The 20,960-nt window shown below is 37.6% G+C and overlaps 1 protein-coding gene across 2 annotated transcripts in view; it reads right to left on the reverse strand.

The window, feature by feature from the left end:
- Positions 1-20,960, reverse strand: part of DCLK1 (doublecortin like kinase 1) — a 246,013-nt gene that overhangs the window by 17,653 nt on the left and 207,400 nt on the right. For both annotated transcript variants that reach the window (XM_034060074.1, XM_034060073.1), the window contains 7 exons: positions 20,123-20,180; positions 19,309-19,428; positions 13,316-13,462; positions 8,224-8,357; positions 7,466-7,543; positions 6,736-6,832; positions 5,375-5,455 (listed from right to left, as the gene is read on the reverse strand). In XM_034060074.1, the coding sequence (XP_033915965.1) occupies positions 5,375-5,455; positions 6,736-6,832; positions 7,466-7,543; positions 8,224-8,357; positions 13,316-13,462; positions 19,309-19,428; positions 20,123-20,180 (715 nt within the window). The remainder of the gene's footprint in view (positions 1-5,374; positions 5,456-6,735; positions 6,833-7,465; positions 7,544-8,223; positions 8,358-13,315; positions 13,463-19,308; positions 19,429-20,122; positions 20,181-20,960) is intronic.

A 20,960-nucleotide genomic window follows, 5' to 3' on the forward strand; every position in this document is an offset into this window, starting at 1 on the left:
AATGAGAAGGATGTCAGACCCCAAAGAGTTTAATTGTTCCTTTTCCCTATTTCAACCTTTTACCATAGGAAATACTTCTTGCATTGGGTTAGGAACACAGAATTTTATCTCAGCTTCATCTCAGCAGTTGGGACAAGATCTTTTAAAGCTGACTAATGATTTTTGTTGCTTAACACTGGGAACTTTAAAGGGTCATGAGCTTCAGAAAATGTTGACTGCTGATGCTCTTAAAGAACTGCTCTCCTGAGTACGTCTCAGATGTTGAGCAGTCAAAAAACATTTACAGTTTCAGAACTCTGGTCCAGAATTTGAGTTTTGACCTAGACAGTGTAAACTGCTTGGGATCTTAAGATATTTTTTTTTTAATCGACTTCCATAGAATACCTTTCCTGGTCTATTTCCAAGGGAAAAAAAAAAAAAAGCGGTGGTGGAGGGGGCAGAGGGTCTTGGAATCATTCGAGTCATTAATAAACACTGTTTTCATATTTGCATTGTTTTCTATGGTAGGAGGCACTGACACTTAAAAACAGAAAGAAGTGTTGAAAAGACAGAACAAAGTTCAGGATTCCCAAATTCCTACTGCCCTGAAGCACTCAGATCCATTTCACAAGCCTGTCACAAGAGCTTTACTTTTCAGGTCTAAAAGCATCAGATGAATAGGTCATTATATAAATAACAGCAGAAAACTAGAACAAATAGAAGTGCTGGAAAACCTTTTGGACTCTGTTTCCTTCAAGGATTATAGGGTATTTTTCTTTAGGCAGTGTCCTAGGGCGTAACCAAAGGTATTGCAGCTGCCAAATAAGAAATGTCTTTTTAAATTGCCTTCATCACAAATGTTCAGCTTAGTACTACTTACTGCCTGGTTATTAATTTCTTTTGCGCACAAATTTCCAAGGCAGACACGGTTAAGGAAACATGTAAAAGTTCCAATTCTGCTAATTCTTTTTAGGCTGGTATGTGCCATCTTCTTCCTCCAGCAACAGCACACCACATTTTATATTGATTATTTTAACAGAGAAGGATTTACAGAATGCAATCCACTCTTTTCAGCATTCACTGCTGTATAAGGAAATATTTATTACTTTATATAACACAAAGAGAATAGGCTTGTCTTGTAACTTGTATAGTATAATTCAAGTTATCAATATCATCAATGCTTAAAATACAGACCTCAGGCTTCCAGACTTTTTTATTACTCTGGTTTTGCAAAGAATTTGAGCAGGTAAAGGAAAGAGCTGGGGTCCCTGTAGGGGAAGCATAAGCTGATGGATATGTTTCCAGGTCTAAGTGTACTGCATAGGACAGACAAACCCAAATAAACTAAATGGAGGGGGCAAGGAACTGTTGCTGAATTGCATTTAAAATTCAAGATCGCCATCTGTGGTAGTGGCATGCAGCCAACATCTTTTCAGGTTTTGTTTTTTGAATTGAAAACAGCTGGGGTATTATTGACATAGGAACTGCTTTACTGGTCTCTCTCTGCCCAGAACAAGTTTTGCAGTTTCCAAGAGGATTCCAGCTATTTTTATAGCAAAAACTGAAACTGAAATGAGGGTTGGCTCCTACTGAAACTGTCAAAGAACATTCCAGGAATCTCAGCAGTTTACCAAGTAATCACATAGTAAGCAGCTATAAAGCAGAATGGTTATTTACAATCTACAAAATGGTTTTATACAGTGTAAGCAGTTACAACACTTCTATCAAAGGTTTGATCAAAGAGAGAAAATGTTCCTTAAAATTGCTGAAGAAAACACATGACTTTTTTTCAAGCCAGCTCTCCTATCCAGTATTTTAGCTGCAAGTTTAACACTTTATGAATAGGTTCCAAACTGCAATAAGAAAAGAGAAAGTAAAGTCCAGCATTTAGTGCCATGGAAAAGTATTTAAATGTTATCTGGGAAAATCAACTGTTAGGTGAAAACCCTTTTGCCATTTCTTCTCAGAAACAGTATTTTATAGAAGTTGCAGATAATCACTCAGGTAATTACAACACATAGATCACAGATCCATTTGTAAACAGGGATGAGTGCATTAATTCCTTGTGCTGAAGCTGGGCAAATGAGGTACAAAGAAGCTGTGTGACAGAATTGCAGCTGGTCAAGCAGGTGATGGTCTGGGGATGAGATGTCGTATTTAACACCAGTGTTACGATACCAGCATCAAATCATTCTGTCTCTGTACACTAGCAGGCTGTCCCTCCTACTATGTACTTCCCAGACCCACTTCCAGGAAGAGTGCTTGTCCTGGGTTCAGCAGTAGCAGTCATGTTTTCTCCTTCTTGGTAGCTGGTGCAGCACTGTGTTTTGATTTTTGGCCTGGGAATGGTGCTGACAACATCTATGTTTTTATTTACTGCTCAGATGTTTACTCTGGCCAAGGACTTTCTGAGCCTCATGCTCTGCCAGGGAGGAGGGGAGGCTGGGAGGAAGGAGAGACAGGACACCTGATCCAAGGTAGCCAAAGAGGTATTCCATACCATAGCACATCATGGCCAGGATGTAACTGAGAGTTATCCGGAAGGGCTGGAGCTCTGGGGATTTGGAGGATGTATCGGTCGGTGCTCAGTTTGGCAGGGTAGGGTGAGTTATCAGTCAGCAGGTGGTGAGGTGTTGTATTCTCTTCGCTTGTTATTTCCTTTATCATTATTATTATTATTATTGGTAGTAGCAGTAGTGATTTGTGTTATATCTTAGTTATTAAACTGTTCTTATCTCAACACATGGGAGCTACATTCTTTGGATTCTCCTCCCCAGCTCTCCAGGAGTTGGGGGACAAAAGGGGGGGTGCGTGAATGAGCTCTGTGGTTGGGTTTAAAACACAACAGTCCTTTTTCCAAGAAAGCGCTCAAGCACCTATTTCAACTCAACCTTGTTCTTATTTCTCCTCAAGTGAACTAGAATCCTAGTGCCATCTAGTTAATTTTATGCTTCATATTAAGCACTTCCATGTGTGACGTCCTGAAACAGGAGTGATGTTTGGAATGTGCTCAAGCACCATCCTGAACTGGTCCCACTGCCGCCCTTTCTCATTCCAGAAAAAAATATCTGGAGGATATGTAAGAGAATTCAAAAGAGGTTTTGATCTGGGTTACAAACTATTATTAGCATATTGTTGAAGGCAAAATACTGATTCATCTCAGTTGCTAAAAGCAGGAAAGGAGAAATTACAAAATTTTGGACAGAAAAGAAGAAATTACAATACCATCACAGAATAGTTTTGCTTTTTTATGGACAGAACTGCTACAGATTTTGATTGCAAAGAATTATAATCAGCCTAAAACTAGAAAAACTGTAACAGAGTTAGACCAAAGGTGAACTGAACACAGTATTTTGCTTCCAACTGTGCATTGTCTGTTCATGAAATAGTACATTTAATGAAGACAAGTAGATCTTTAAATTTCCCTGGTATATACTCCAGTTTCTGCCAATCAAACGCGAACTTTGTGAGCCAAGAGTTGTATCCAGACCCCTGCATTTAGTAGGAACCAATGGGCTCATTTTCTAAAAATGTATCAAACTCCCTTTTGAAACCCATTTATACTTGGACTCTATAGCATCCTCTGGCAAACGGCTCCATGTTTTAACCTGTTGAACAGAAACCCAGGAAGTTGGCAGGGTTCTTCAGTAATCAGAGTTTGGGTTTGGTTAGTGGAGCTCTGGAGTGTTAAAAAGTTTTAGTCTCCAACCCCTTTCCCCATCCTTCCCCATCAGCAGGCACTAGTGAGGGCAGAGAGCAGACCTTCACGTCACCTGTACACCATCACCATTATGCTACTGACAAAGAGCCACACCTCTTCTTCATACATCTCTCTAAAAAGTCATCCTAAAATACACTGTGGTATAGCTGAACCCTAAAAAAAAAATGAAAAAAAAATGTTGTCTGGGGGAAGCATTAACAGTTCCAATATATTTTTCAGAAAAAGAGGAAGGGAAGTGATCAAATCCTCATGTGGTGTAAACACGTGATGTTTCAGTAACCTCAGCAGCAGTATGCAGACTGTTACTGCAGGTGACCTGGCCTCTCTGCAGCTTCTGACCAGTCACTTCCATCTCTTCCTCAGCAGCACTCCAGAAATACCCACCTGCCCTCATCCAGTGGAGAGAGAGACACCTCAGTCACTAAAAGTCATTATAAACTGTGACAGAACACTGTGTCCAAGGACAACACCTGGCACTGAGGAAAGTTAATATTTCAGCTGCTAGAATGTCATCTTAAAAATGAAGAGATCTTCATCAAACATTGCCCTGGATCCTTGCATTCTTCATACACTGTAGACGTACTCTGCATGATAACAGCATTTACAATTTCAGAGAAAAGTTTGGGCAAGAAGGGAGCTTTCAAGATTAAAGGATATACTTGGTGAACACTTAAGCGATGACCACAATTCTGGGCTATATGGAGGACACTTTCAATAAAAAAATATTAAAAAATTAATATTTGAAGTTACTGTACATTTGAATTTTTAGGATAGTGTTTTAGTGAGAAAAACATTTTGGATACAGCAGCTGGGGGACCAAATAGAATTCCAGGGAGTACTGCATATTCAAACTTGCAACCAACAAAATGAAGCAGCTTTCTTCCTCCTTTTTTTTTTTTAATCTGCTCATTCCAATGTATTTTTTTCCTCCATCTTCCTTTCTGAATTTGAATCTCAATTTTCTCCAATCTTTCCTTTTTTGTCATACAAATATTTTAAGGCATATTAAATAGTATGAAATAATTAAAAAAATATTAAGTAGTGTCCTTGTCTCAACATTAATTAAAGAGAAATCTGTTTATTTTCTGCCATATTTATCCATACTCCACATCACTGATTACCACTTTTATGGCAAATGTCCCGTAGCTTAGAGACAAGCCACAACACATACATAGGTATTTCATGGTAACTCAAATTAAATGGATACAGCTGCATATAAATATATGTATATTTCAATATCAGAAGCTAAATATGATTTTAAAGGTTTCCTTGTTTCATGCTGGCTCAAGAAGTCTTAACACTATGGACTATATTTCAGCATCTCTTAATCATAACTGTCCAGATTTTTGTGTCCATCTGGTTTTAGGATAGCAAAATGTGACAATGAATCCATAAGATGATTGTTGGATGTATAAATTTCTCACGAGTGGTTGAGGTTTGTTGAAAACCTGGCCCAAAATATTTCAGAGAAAATGTAGTTGAGCATGCATAAAATACTGAATACTCTAAGGTATGCGTGATATACTAAACCAGACAGGAACACAGCTTATTTCCAATTAAATCTGAAACATTTTTAGAATGTGCTGGCACCAAAAGGGCATAGAAAAGACCTGATAGAAAAGAGCTCAAAGGTGCCAAATTACGAGTAGCATCTACAAGCCTGAAAATACTTACATTAACCCATGGATGCTCAAGAACTTGCAAGGCTGAGAATCGCAAATCTACATCTACTTGAAGCATCATCGTGATAAGTTCCTGAGAAGTGGAATACTGGGTTAAGTTTAAGAAACTCTTTTACAGAACAATTCAACATTTAATTCACTAAAGTTCTTTTCAGCTGATTCTCAAGGAGAGACTGAACTGCCAACTGCCGAAATATGTTAAGATTATTAAAAAAAAAAGAACAACTATGAACTGCTGAACTTTTAAATCAATATCTAACAGTATCTTGAAAAACTGGAAGACAGTTCTGAGTTACAGTTCTGTAGCCACTGTTTAAGAGAAAAGCACTTAGTACATAATGTACAAAACAGATGGTTGCATGAAATTAGGTTAGCCTCCCATTAAGCTAATTCCTCTGTAGGAAAAAGCCAGCAAACCTAGAATTTTGCTTCAAGCTCTTGTATAAATGGCATACAAAACATTAAAAAATCCACTTAAAACCATTTTTCATTTTTGATTTCTTCTGAAATTACCTAGTTTTCAACTAGCATGTAAATAAATATATATGTAATTTAACCACTGAGTGGATTGCTCAGAAAACAGGATGGCAGCATAAAGGGGTATCACCAAAACCGAAAGTTAATAGTGATAAGTGAAGTTAAATAGTGACAAGTGACAAATTAGTGACAAGGAGAAGTTAAATAAATAGGTTAATGCTTCAAACCAGAAATTTTAGACTGAGCTATTCAAAAGAAGAAGTTTCATAGCAGAATGCTTGCAAAGGACTTGCAGAGTTCTCATTCATGTTGCTATGAAATAGAGCCTGCTACAACACAGTGATGTGGTAATTATATAAATATTATATATAAATAGAAATTGTTTTATGGTTTTGTTTTTTTAATTACATACACATATATATTATCTCTCTATATATATAGATGTATACATATAACTATAGCAAATGCCAGATCCCTAGAAACTAGCCTCCCTATAACATTATTATATAATATTTGAATGCTCCAGGTTGGTACCTGGTCCCCATCATAAATACATATAAAGCGCAGTCCCAGGGAGTTTTCAAGCTAAGAAGCGTAATTCTGTAAGAAGTTGCTTTGAAATTTTCTTGATCAGTAAGGGTTGCTGGTGTCTCTGTTGTGTGAGACATCGTATAGAGATGGGGTCCATTTCAGAACCTCCAGAGTCCAACAGACAGAGTGATCAAACATCACACCTGGTGATCTAGAGGAATTTATAGGTGTAGCAGGACATGTATGAAACATGTCAAATACAGCACTGTGAGAAAACACCATGAATTAGATAGTGGCACTGGGAATAATACTGGAAAAGAAAGTATCATCTACTATAAAACCCACCTTTGCAGAATCAGAAACATTGTCCCAATATGGAGATGGAAAATCCACTTGTCCCATCAAAATCTGGTCAAAAAGCACTTCTTGGTCATCTCCACTTCTATAAAGTAAAAACCACACAAAACCAACAAAAAAACCCACAAAGAAATTATTTCCAGAGATGGTTTCAATAGGCTTCTTGAAATTGCTTTTAACTGATGATCACTTAGTATGGTTTTGGAAGCTGTTAATTCCTGCCAGGTATACAAGCATGGGTGTGAAAGGTGAAGTAAAACAAAATGCATTTGGTACATTTTTTCTGAGATAACCTGCTTGTCTTCAGGATTGTCAGTGACTTTGCAATTGTTTTGATGGGCAGGAAAGATTTCGTGTCTTTTTTAAGTGTCTTACATTTTAATTACCTTTTACCAACTACAAAATATGTTGTATTTGGTCCATGAAAGAAGATGATTGTTTCAGTGTGTATTTTAAACATCAGGCAAAGGCACACAGAACCTGTAATGAAGGCTCTTGTTTTATAATGCAATGAAGTTTAAACTAAACAAACCCAAGACACAGATTTTACAGTAAAATCACAGGCATTTATGGGGTTTGTGTAAATTACTGTGCAGAACAGAGGAAAAAAAACCTACAAGTAGAGAAACTGTTTCCAGTGGGAATCTCTGTGCTTAATGCAAAAGCAGCACAGGGACCAATTCACAGAATAAGAATGGTTGAATAGATCAGTCCATACCCACGGAATGGAGGAAACCCACAGAGCAGGATGTAAGTAATCACACCCGCTGCCCAGATGTCCACCTTCAAGCCATATCTAGAAGTGTGAGAGACATGGTTAGAGACATTCTAATCCTATGAAATACAGTACAAGAACAGAGGAAACATTTTCAAAATTATTAATAATTTCTTATATATTCTTAACTTTCTCTAGGTCCTACCTGTCTATCCTAATTCCACTTTAAGATCTTTTTTTACATTTATAACTTTAAAATATGTTAGATCAGAATGTAGGAGTGTAGAGAAGCCATTGTACTGTATCCTCGAGTTAGACAGTGATGCCTACCTTTACCTAATATGAAGCCTACAAAGGTGACAAAGGCTGTTCAAGTTAGCAGGCACCTATTCTGTGGAACAAATCAGAAGATGACAGTGCATGATAATGAAATCAAATTAAGTGAATGATAACTTAAGAATTACTTCTACTGTATCTGTAAGTGGTTAGTTAGTAACTCAGTGTTAAGCTGAGAAGTCTGAGGCCAACAACTGGCAGAGGAACCTGATATAACTCCAAAGTTGGCCCTGCTCTGAGACGGTTTGGACAAGATAGCCTCCAGAGGTTCCTCACAGATAAATTGTTCTCTAAGACACGATTCTGCATCATATTCAAGCAAAGGCAGCATAAAATTCTTAATTGCAAGATCTCCTGCCTGGCTTATTGGTGAGAACATACTCCACTGCGTATACATTAATGAATCATCACTAGAAGTGATTTACCCAGTTTCTGCAATGATTTCTGGAGCTACATATGTTGGGGTCCCACAGACTGTATATAGAGGTCCATCCACAATTGTTGCTAGGCCAAAGTCTCCTAGCTTCAGGGACTTGCTTCCATCTTGGTGCTCATAAACCTAAATCAGGAGGAAAATTCAAAGGTTTAACACAATACTATTAAGGTAACTATTGTATCATTTACTAATTGCCTTCTAATTTACAGTCTTTTTTCTCCTCCTAACCTACAACATACTTCTCTGTATGCTTTGGAAATTTGGTATTTGGACATCTTCCCTTGAATGCACTCAGGGTGTTTGGGAAAGACTTGCGTTTTTACCTGGACAACAAAGGACACAGCTAGCTAGAAGCTAGAACCCAGAAACAAAGGTCTGACCTTCCAGCAGTGACATTCCCGGGTTAACTCCCCACTGACAGCAATTCACAGTGCAGGGTTTTTGAGTTTATTAATTTTACTTGCACAGAGCTTAAAGGCTTACACAGGATTTTCAGCTTCTGAGATAATACAACAGTGACTGCACTGATAGCAGCAACAGACTCCTTCCTGTGTACTGAAGTCACAAGACAAGCCTGGCTGGAGTGTTTCATCTGGAAACACTGTCCTTTCCTTGGACGACTGTTAAACACCAATCAGTGTCTTAGTGGCATATTACCATCATTATCATAGAATCATAGAATAATAGAATAGTTAGGATTGGAAAGGACCTCAAGATCATCTAGTTCCAACCCCCCTGCCTCACACTAAAGCATGCCACCCAAGGCTTCATCCAACCTGGTCTTGAACACTGCCAGGGATGGAGCATTCACAACCTCCCTGGACAACCCATTCCAGTACCTCACCATTCTAACAGTAAAGAATTTCTTCCTTATATCCAGTCTAAACTTCTGCTGTTTAAGTTTCAACCCATTACCCCTTGTCCTGTCACTACAGTCCCTAATGAATAGTCCCTAGGTTGGGCTGCTGATGAGCATACTTGAAAATCCTGTCATAAAACATGATCTTCTGGGGTTTTATGGGTGCAAGGGGAGATTAAGGTATAGTCACAAGAAAAAATCTAGAACCATCAGAAAAAACACACATTTTAAAAGCTGGCTTAATGCAAAATAACAACATCTAACTTGCAAACACTAGAAAACTACCAAAAATGTTTAAAATAAAGAAGTATCTAAATTAAAACATTAAGCTATGAGTCTTTCCCTAATCTAGCTGCTTGTTCGGGTTCTTGCTTCCCAGTTTGAAATTGTTTATGGTGCATGTTAATTCTGTTTATCACAACAGCACCTTAAAAAATGGAAACAGTTTACAGGAGGCACTTTATTATTTTGCAACCCAAATCAAAGCTCCATGCAGTCTGGCTCACCAATCCTGACAACAATTAGCAGTAAACAACTACACAAAAATAGAAGATATCATACTTCACAATCAAAGCCAAAATCATACCCCTTTGACCAGCTACTCTTACATCAGAAACCACATTTATCTACATCTACTTGCAGAGAAAAATCCTATATATTTCCTTACAAAAGCACAATTACTTCCACAATGAATCCTTGAACAGTTTACTTTGTCAATGTGAATGTTTACTTGGTGAAAAATAAAATTTCACCACTGTTTGCTACAGATCTTCTTTAGCTAATAATAATGTTATATATTTTACAGCCCAGTTTGTCCTTTGTTAATGTTAGTCATGTCTAAAGAGAAAACCCCTCTCTGTCCTGAATCCCTGCTACCAGCTGATAGAGCCTTAAGCAGATATTCAGAATAAACAAAATCCCTCTCCTTTCCTTATGTTATTTCTAATAATACAACGGGATCTTTAAGAGGACCAGCAATTTCATATGGATTCCCATTTCTCTGTTACCGCAAAGTCAGAAAAAAAAAAAGATAGGCTCATAGAAAAGCACTGGGGAAAAAAAAAGCAATTATTGTTTTATTAAAAACACAGATTGTTAAATACATCTGGTTCCTGAAACTAAAGAAAGTGCTCTCTGAAATGGCAGTAATAAATCTAATCTCAACAACAGTTTTAATTAAAGGCTAGAGACTACAGCTTTAAATATTCACTTGCTGAAAAATGTGGAGTGTGTATTTAGACATGAAGAGCTGAATCAAGTCTAATCAGCATCTTCTATTTCATGCAGTTATCTCTTACAAAACCCTCTGAGTTGTGTTAGCCTAGTGAACGTTCGTAAGTTTCTTCAACAGACCTCACCTTGTATGACCCATATATCCTAGAAAGTAATTGGGGAAGAAGCTTGCTTGGCAATATTTACCAATGCAGAAGATTTGATACTGTGCATTTTCTAGTATTTTGCCCCATCTGTTTCTAGGAATTACTTTCCTTGGAAAACTACTTCAGCTGACTTGTTAAATTGAAGAAAGTAACTTTTCCTCACCCTGTTATAACTCCATATAAAAAGGAGCCCAATGTGAAGTGGTGGTATGTTATTTGCCAGTCAAGGAATGTGAAAGATAGCTTAACACTCATGTTATTCAGAACAAATGCTATATATGTTCCACTGCATTTAAATACTGAAGGGCAATTAAAGAAATGGGGATTAGTGCAAATTACCCACTATGTAGTGCTTTCACTGTTTTAACTAAGCAATAAAACTGTGTAATTGTACAACACTAATTGAATGCAGCCACACGTAATTGTGTGCCACCATATGTATCCTATTACTATAAAGACTGTCAGTATTTTCTGAGCTGCTCTTGTGATCAGTGCAGATGGCAACAGTCAGAGAAGTCGTTCTCTAGGGTTTATTATATGGCTATAAAGACATCCCCTGACTTGACAAAATAAACGTGCTAAATAGCAGCAATTATGAAAAATGTTCCAATTCAAACACGGAAGACACTCTCTAGAGAAAAAAAAAAGCTAAAATATCACAGGTATTCAGCGTACTCTTAGACAGTTAACTGTTAGGTGGGCTTTGCATATTTTGAAGATAATAATTATTATTACTGGTATTGCACATAGGATGTTGAGAGAGGTTCAAACACACAAAGGTTTATCAGCAGGGTCTGTAGCTGATGGCACAGATCAGTTCTAAGCATGACTGTTATTTTTGGGGAAAAATTAAAAACAAAGTAGAGAAAGAGGAAGGTGCTGCTCTCTCCTCCTCCCTCCAGTTGTTCTGCTCTGGGCAGGTCCATTATACGCTGCTCTAAACCTAAAGCTACAACTTGTGAGTACAATAAGGGCAGGGGAAAAAGGGCTGATTCTCACACTGGTGGCCAGGAGAACTTGCTGTAACACTACTGGAGTTTGCAGGTGTCAGACCATGATAGTAACGGCATGAAAGCAACAGTACAAGAACAAGGGAAACATACTGCTATGACCACTTAGGTGAAAGGTTATAAACCTGCAAGCAAAAGGCAGGCCAGAGAGGGTAATTAGAAAGTCTTTATCACCAGAAAGATGAAGACCCATATGGCATTATGCAAGTGTTCTGTAAATGCCATTGATATAACCTTAATTGCAATCTTGTGATAGAAGAAACTATGCATCCCATGTGACAGACAAGAACTCAAAAATAGAAAGTTCAAGAGACACTAAGGCCATAGACAGCCAACCTCCAAGACAGGGTCAGAACTCACATGAGGCTGTTTCCAAAACATACTTCTAAACCAGCATTTATTTATTTCAAGGACATGATAAATCTTAGAGAATTAATATTCAAACACTGACTTTTAAGAGTTAGGATGCTGCAAGAAGTGCTGCATCCTCACTGCTCACTATGAATATTGATGTAGGACATTTACGTGTGCACAGCACTGGAAAAATCACTCAGAATCAAATCAAGATACAATGCAAACAGTCTGATCATTCCTGGTTGTAGAATACACTCCCTATTGCCTCCACCTCCTGCCTACCTTTCCCTCTTCCCTCAAAAGCTTAACTCTGCTGTTTTCAAACTTGAGAAACATGTCAAGATAGCAGAAAGGCAAGCTTTGCCCCAGACCATGTCACAGCATTCATGAATTCTCTGCATGCAGTTACCTGTGAACACCAGCAAAAGGACTGGGAAAGCAGTATCAGTCGTTAGTGTTTAGCCAAACTTTGACCTGACATGTTTTTAGCAGTTTCTGGAAAATGAGGGCAGGCTGCTTCCTCACGCAGAACTATAAAGGCACCTGCCACTAGAGGAACCTCAACTGTAAAAATCCCCCTCCCTGGAAATTCAGTAAGATCAACTTGAGTCAACTTCCCCATAAAACTTCTTCAGTGTCAAACAGGACTAAATGCATGAAGCCACGCCAGAGAGCACAGAACTGAGAAAACTGATGATCTAGGTATCTCAAGCACTGTTTTATGGTCACAGAATATATGGAGAACTGGGACAATTTGCTACTAGAACATGTCAGCAAATTTGGGAAAACTCAGAGAACAGTGAAATAATCAGAAGAAATAAAACTGTCAATTGGACAACACAATTGCTGCATTCAAGAATGAAAATTCTCAGGACAAGGACTTGTTGTCAGGGTATGTTTTTCACTGTCTTCAGTGGATAGGGTTTATACAGATTCAGCCAGGAAAATGAAGATTTAGGCTGTCTATTTTAGAAAGTGGCTTAATACAAAGTGCTATGGGACAATTTGAAAGATGCAGCAAGGAAAGGAAGAACATTGAAGTTTCTTCCTGGTTGTGCTCTGATGTACTTCATGATTAGGGTACAACATTTATACCCACAATGTCTGTAAAACTGAACTGCTGCTAACTACATAGGCAGCTGCAGAAGTACAGAGTAGTCTGTTGAGGACAGAATACCTCTTTGTTTATGAGAAGCTTGAAATTGTACTGCAGCTTACTAAAATGTCACTTCTATTGACCACTGGAACAATTTTGCTGCTGTGTCCTGGGGAACAATCCAGACATGCCAGCTTATCTTACTGTACTTCTTGTGATAGCTGTTATTCTTAGGAGCGCTTACAAAGCTAAGGTTAAAAACAGGACCAATGACTTAAAAGATTGAAAAAACTTGACAGGTGTGTGGAAGGATAGAGAAGCGCAGACCTTCTCTCACACATTCCCAAGTTATCAACAATGCCAAAAGTTGAACCTTCACTTACCAGTAGATTCTCTGGCTTAATATCCCTGTGGACAATGTTCAGGCTGTGAAGATATTTGATGGCGCTGGCCAGATTGTAAAGCATCCCACTGGCATCTCTCTCTGTATATTTGTTGGTGGAAGTAATAGCATCAAAAAGATCCCCTCCCTGCAATAAAATGACCATGACATATGAACAATATTGCTTGTGAAATGACTGAAAAATTTAGGGAAAATCAAGGAGCATCATTTATAGAGGAGGAAGATGGAGGAGTAGAACAGTTTCCTTGGAGCTACAAACTATGGGTACTGTGACAATATCCCCCATAATGGCAGTTGAACATATCAGTAATTCAGAACCATTTGTCGTGGATTAGTTGGTCAGCCAAGAGGCAGGAGTCTACTGCAAACCATTCCCACCTGCTGCTGCTTTTGTAACATGTCCAGCACTTGACAACCTGTTTGTTCAGAGCCCTTGTTGTCAATTTCTGGCATGCCAACATGTCTGTGATGATGCTACATACCAACCCCTGCCACTTTTTATTATAATCAACCCCTGCCACTTTTTATTATAATCATAAACAGGCTGGTATCAAATTTTTGCCCAAATCCTGACTGAACACCAGAAAAATGAAGGAACTCTGAGTAAACCTCAAACCAGCTACCTGTCATCACTGCTAGTGTATTTTAAAAGTCTGTTTCCATCTCATAAAACTTTGAAAATATGGATTTTAGAAACCACTTTGTCTAGACAAGATGTGAAGTTTTTGGTAGTGTGATGCTTCTTGAAGCTAATACTGAAGAACTTCCCAGCATATATGTCAGACAGTCATCGTGGAAGACACTTAAGAATTAATATTAGTATTTATAAGAATAATTAATATTAAATTTAATAAGAATTAATATTAGTATTTCACCACAGCTACAAATACAGATGGCAGTTTGTGCCATTTGTATCTCATTGTGCTAATTCAGCTAAAAGCTACTTCCAGTGAAAGTAAAACTAGAAAGAAGAAGGAAAATTAGGTGAAATTCTCAAAGTTGAAATAATCTTCATCAGCATCTAAGGCAGCCACGACATTTGGACTGTATTTCCAGAGCTGAGTTGGCAAGTGGGAAGAAGAACATGAAGTGCTTGAAGAAAGACCAAAAAATAAATTTAAAGAAGAAATTAGGGAGGAATCTTGAATCTTGACAGAGTGAGAGGAAAAAAAAATCTTTTGAGAGATACTACTCAGAGGCATTGGGCCCTTGGCCAGAATCAAAGCAACAGCACCATAAAGAAAACACAGGAAAAAAAAAAGGTAGTTGTGGGGAGAAGGATAATTCTGCAAAACCAGTGCTGCAGTCAAAATATGAAGATAAAAAATAAATACAGAAGACTGTATTTTAAAGAAAAAAGGTAGGTATTTTCTGAAGACAACATATGAAGCCCAATTTTTCCAACTTGCAGGATTTTATCAACAGCCTCAGGTTATTTGCTTCTTTTTTTTTTTAAAGGCTCAGCTCCAGAGCAAACCTTGTTTTCACTAAGAGGAAGGAGGAGGGGAAAGAAAGAAAAACCATCTTTTTCCCAGGAACCACGGCTACAAAGAAAAAGGTAGGAAAACACAAACACCAGAGACTCAAACCTGAAAAAAAAGACCCTACTTGTTAAAAACCCCAAACAAACTATTAGAAATTTTGCATTGTTGAGGTGCAGCTGAAGACTGCCAGGGTAGGTTTACTCCCACTGTAGATACAAAACCCCAGCTTTGGAATTCTTGCAGCCAACCATTGTGAAATCTGGACCACATCAAAACCTCTTGCTCTGGCTGATGACTGATCAAGACACATCAAGATACATAGTGTCAAGAAAAAGAGGAATAAAAGGCCAAACTAAACCAGATAGAGGATTACAGAGAAAGGCCAAATATTTGGCAAAAGTACAATACCATGTACTTCATGGCATTACCTGATCCCTAAGTATTAGATATCAGCATGTGGCAAAAGATGTGGGATAAATAATCTATCTTCCATTAGATCCTTCCTGTGAAGTCCGTGCACCAGCTGCTTTTTAACATGAGGTAGTGGATTAGACAGATCTTTGGTCTTATCTAATATATTCCAGATGCTCAGGAGAAGTGTCAGTAACATCAGCAAAAGATCTGCTTCCAAACAAAGAAAATTATCCAAGCTGAGATATAAGGGGCAAGAAGGAAAGAAGCTGAACCTTAAAAAGAGAAGTGAAAGTTCTGGCCTTAAGTCAGAAGAAAAAAAACAAATGTTCACGTGTAAGGAAAAAAGAAAAACTAAACTCAGAAAAAGACAGAAGCTGCAGAGCACATTAACAGACAGTCAAGACAAGCTGAAGCAGAATAATTTTCTCCATTTAAGCAGTTTACTCAGTAAAGCTTCTTACCATGTAGTCTGATAAGAGCGCATATACTTAGGTTGTGGGATTCTCTGCAGTGAAAACGGAGGTGATACCCTGGAAAGAGTTAACAGAGCTGACAGCTATATCAGGCAGAATTGTTTTCAGACTTCCCTTTCCCTGAAGAGTACTTTAACCTGCAAGGTTCTGCTTAGCTGATTCACACAGCAGGTCACTATCATTTATTCAGGCACAAGGGGTGAGTTCAGAATGACATTTCAGTCTTAAATCCCCTGTTCTGGAGTGAAATGGGATCAGCAACATCTGAATGCAGTTTTTATCATCTGTGCACATGAGGAAGTATACTTGGAAGAACAGTAACCAATTATTTATTTATTACCTTGTTACGTAAATGATATAATCTCTGTTTTCTTCTGCAAAAGTGAAATCATATCCTGAAGCACTAAAGGAAACTCTGCAATAAATCTTGCATGTTAAATTGGCCAAACCCCTGTTAGGTTTGAATAACAATTTTGTTTCGCTGTAAAAAGGCAATGTGCCAGAAACTAGGTCTTTGCTTCCTTTGCAAGCACCACTTGCAATGTGTTTATGTTTGTATTTATGAAGTGCTTTTTCTTACACTTTACAAAGCAATGAATGGCCTATCTGCCATGAGGTGAGGGCAGTATTTGCAGCAGCCATTTATGTCAAACACGTTACTGCCAATTAATGCAGGGTGGTATTAACTGAAACTGTGATCTGCAGTATCAAGCCCTTTCTCCTTGAATTTCTTTCCTGTCTGTGAGTTTGATTTAAAGTCAGGTCTTCAAAAGTCAGTCAATAACAGCTGGTTAATCAATTTTAACAGTGTATGCTATGAAATGGTAACAGTCAGCAACTGGTGAATTAACAATTAATGTCTTTCCGAAATACCTTCCCTGGTGCCCATAGAGTACAAGTCGGGGGTTTTTTTCTCAATCAAGTATTAAGGAATAGTTGTTTGCTTCAAAGAAACAAGGCTGACTTCTCAAGATCAAGATATTTCTTCTAAATTTTTTCTATTATTCCACATAAAAGAACATTAAACCAGTGCTCTCTAGGATATCTAAACTACAGAAATGTCTATAAAGACATTCTATAGCATAACTAAAAGCATAAGTATGTGCAGAAATTCTAAAGAGTAAAGGAGAAAAAGTGCAAGAAAAGAGGTTTTTCCAGAAAGTGAATATAATGGAAGGTTTTCTTTATAAAGATCTGTAGGCTAGTTATTTTGTAAGAGTTGTCAGTCCCCTCCTCTCTTAGCTGAGTAGGACTTTCATTAAAAATCCACTGGAGACTACAATTTGAACAACTTTCAAGCATGAAAAACACAGCAGGTTGAACCCATAAAACCAGCTATGTACTTATGTCTTGCCATGTTAGACAAGGCACAGCTTTTACTTCTTAGCACACCTCATGGGGCCAAGATGAAGGATTTGTCAATGCGTGCTGAAGCCGTGGCTATGTTAGATTACAACACCATGCAAAAGTATTGAGGTAGCTCTGAACAAGCTCTCATCAATTCTGAAAAAAAAACCCTACAATAGCATGGATCTCCAAGTGAGCTCACTTATTATAGAAAAGAGCAGTAATTATGATTAAAATAGTGTTAGATAGCTAATGGCATCTGATATGAAGCTGTGCTGCCTTCATATTGCACTCCTGAGTGTGAGAGAGGGTTGTGACTATGAAAAAGGTGAGGAAATTCTTCTGGCACTGGTTACACAGAAGGATTTGTGATGTGGAAGAGTGCCAGTACTTTGCTTTTTTCTTAGGATTTAACCTCTCTACCAGAGACAAAATGGGGATGCCAAATACCCTGTCAGCTCCTTGCTACCAGCATGTCTCAGACTGTTTCCTCAGAGCTTGGAGGTGGTGGACAGTAGAGTTAGCGGTACCATAAGCTCCACAGTACCACTCAAGCAAAGCAGGCTATCTGGCAGGCTCAAACCTAACAGGATGACACTGGAATCTTCTAAGTAGTGGGACATTGCCGGAGCTTCTCATGAATGATAAAGCTATCTCAGCACACCAAAAGGACTGCGAAAATCTGTGGCCATCCACTCACAGGCCACCTTTGACATACTCGCAGCCCTGCATTGGGAACACAGCCTGTGTCACTGGTGCTGCCATGGAGCATGGGGGATAATGGAAAAAACCAAAAAACTTTTCATTCTCCTTGGTCTTGTATTCCAGCCTACAGATTGGGAAGTTCTTTAAGAAACACTTGGACCTGTGATCATCCTATTTAACATCTCAATGAGTTACCTGGATTAAGAACATCTCCTAATCTTCACCTACAACCAAAGCAAAGCAGATAACAGTTCTGCTTGCCAAAATCACTTTCTCTCATGACCTCTGCTGATGCCTGTTTCTAACCATGATACAGAGAAAGTCTGCCAAAGGTGACAACACTTGTAAATTTAATTTAAATGTAAATGATCTATGTACCAGTGTTCAGAGTACTTGATCTGTTCACAAGTGTTGAGCATGCATATACACGGTGCCTGCACACAAATGTTGCTGCAGCTGCACAGCTTTATTGTAATCTTTGTTGTTAAACATCTAAAACTGTGGATTTCCCAGGTGGCATGGTAGGCTGTCCCAGGGGAATATGCTTATCAAGATACAGAAATAGAGGTGGCTGCTGGAAAGATGTCCTTCCCACAGAATAGATGAGGAAGGAAGAAGAATCACTAATCTAGTGAATGTGAAAAGCAGGCGTATTCTGTTAAAATAAGTATGGAGGACAAGATGTCCTCAGCAGTTTTCTGTCCTAATTTGTACAATTTAGGCAAATGCATTTTTACTACCTTTTATGCACAGTGACATACTTGTGCATTAGTACCAGAATCGAGAGCTAAATTAATACTTCTTGCACTGCACAGCTGACAGTTTTTGGAGCAAGAGATGACCTACTCTGAATTTCATAGTCCATTCTGAGTATGTCATTCCACCAGCAAGTGAAATAAATGCGTTAGATCTGGAAGTTACTGTGAAGAAATAAATAGGGTCCCAAGTACAAAATACTGCATTCACAAACTTACTTTTCAGAATAGAACCATGCTTTAAATAGCAGGTTTTTCTTTTTCACTTCCCCCCTCCTCCATCTTAAATTTAGATTCTTATCAAGAAGGCAAGCCTCACAATGTGTTAATAAAAAGCAACAGAGAAAAAGGACAGGTAATAATGTTTAAATTTAATATAAATTAATAAAATTTAATTAAACTACATTTTATCAAAGAATATTGAATTTTGAAGGCTGGTATTTCTGGATATTCAGACTGGGGGCATTTTCAATTCACCTCAAGGCAGATGCACTTCTTTAAGTTGAAACTTTTTATAGACATTTTTTTGTGGGGAGCAAATAAAACTGGTCATCTTCAAAGTACTATTCAGAGTGTGGCTTACAGAAGGTTAGACAAATATTGGAAATATCTGAAAGTTATAAAAGAAAAATCTGACAGTGTGTTACACATCTTTCAGAGGGGTGCTGGACAGAGACTCCTTCCATTCTAAATTATTCTGTGACTCCGTGATTTTTAGTAAGCATTAGTACCAATAAAATTTCTCAGTATGGTTGAAACAGCTCAGTAAGAGCAACTTGTCTTCAAAATACTCACTTTTACAAGTTCCATGACAAGGTACAACTCAGTTGGCATGTCCATCTCCTCAATCAGAAGTACAATGTTGGGATGTTTAACTCGTCTTAAAATAGATACCTCATTCTGGATCATGTGTTCCTGCCACACAAAAGCAATCTTTAGTGACTATGGGTTGGTGGGAAAAAATTTCACAGTGAAAAAAAAAACCAGAGAGAATTTGGACCTGCACAGACTCCTCAGGGTTTTTAAAAAAGGTAACAGATGTTGCCTCCAGCAATATGGAAGGAACATGTCTAGAAACAACATCCATGTGACAACTGAAAGAAAAAGAAACACATGAACAGAGAAAAGTTAAATATGGAAGTTTCTAAAGTTTTTTTTTTCTCCGAAGCAGCATCTTTTCTTATAGATTTCAAAAGCTATCAGTAACTTGGTAAAAATATGACATCAATTTAATTAATCTTGCACACTATTTAGACATAGTGACCAATGTTGTTATAATTATTAGTATTATTTTTCTGTTTTCTATAGCATCTGGAATTTTGAAAGTTAGAGGACATAAATACAGGGGTAAAGACCAAGGGGAGTGTCAACACACAACCAACAAACTAGAGAATGAACACACACTTCTACGGCCACATCACAGCCATTTATACTGCTACTCCAAGGGTCTCCAGAGGTCAGGCAAAAGCCTCAATCAAAAGTATTCTAACAACCACTTAATAGGAAGTAGACAAATACCAACAGCTTCTCAAACTGATCTCTCACAAAATGTTTCACAGGAAAAAAAAAATCAAAATCTTTTGTCATTTATGAGTTTTTCCATACTTACTTTTCCTCTACATTTACTTTTTTTGATTATTTTCAGAGCATATTCTCTACCAGTTGATCTGAAGGAAGAGAAAAGAAAAATTTGTATGTTCAATCATACTGAATACTTTTCTCAGTCCAGTTAATATTTGTCATTTGAGCACAATAGGTCTGGGCAATAATTCCATTCAAGTAATTGTTCTGTCAAGAAATGAAGCTTGGATTTGACTGGAATTGTGAACTTGATCCAAATTTATTGTATGCCTGAGGAAAAAAGCAGTAAGTTTTTTTTTTTTTTTTTTTTAATGAGGACATTACAATGTTTTCAAAACAAAATAACCTGATTTTTTCCATTTTGGATTAATAATTGTTATTTCTTCTGCAGTTTTATGTGAAAACATTATACAGTATTTACAGATCCAAACCTTCTAAAACCCCAAAACTGTTTTCTGCTACACAAAAAAACTATGAGCTATGGAGCATATTTTTATTTTAGACCTAAAGTGGAAAAACTTTTGTTTGCACATCTACACTCACAACTCTTATGACAGAAAAGTCAGTCTTTGAAATAATGTTTTATGTATTCAGTAAGTATATAATATTTAGCAGAGTTAAATAGGATGTTTAGAACAGAATATGAAAGGTTCTTCAGACAGTAAGAAGTTACAGAGAATTAGTTGAGCATGAGGACACATTTCCTTCTGACTGAGTTTGGGTTTTTTTTAAAACCATACAATACTTATTACTACTATGCATATATAAATAGCTACTATATAGAACGCTAACATAGGAAAATAAGCCTGTAGACAAGTTAACAGTATCAACTTCCACTTCTTAATCAAGTTACAAAACCAAAAGAT

Source organism: Melopsittacus undulatus, chromosome 2 (assembly GCF_012275295.1).
Source record: "Melopsittacus undulatus isolate bMelUnd1 chromosome 2, bMelUnd1.mat.Z, whole genome shotgun sequence".
Classification (NCBI taxonomy): domain Eukaryota; kingdom Metazoa; phylum Chordata; class Aves; order Psittaciformes; family Psittaculidae; genus Melopsittacus; species Melopsittacus undulatus.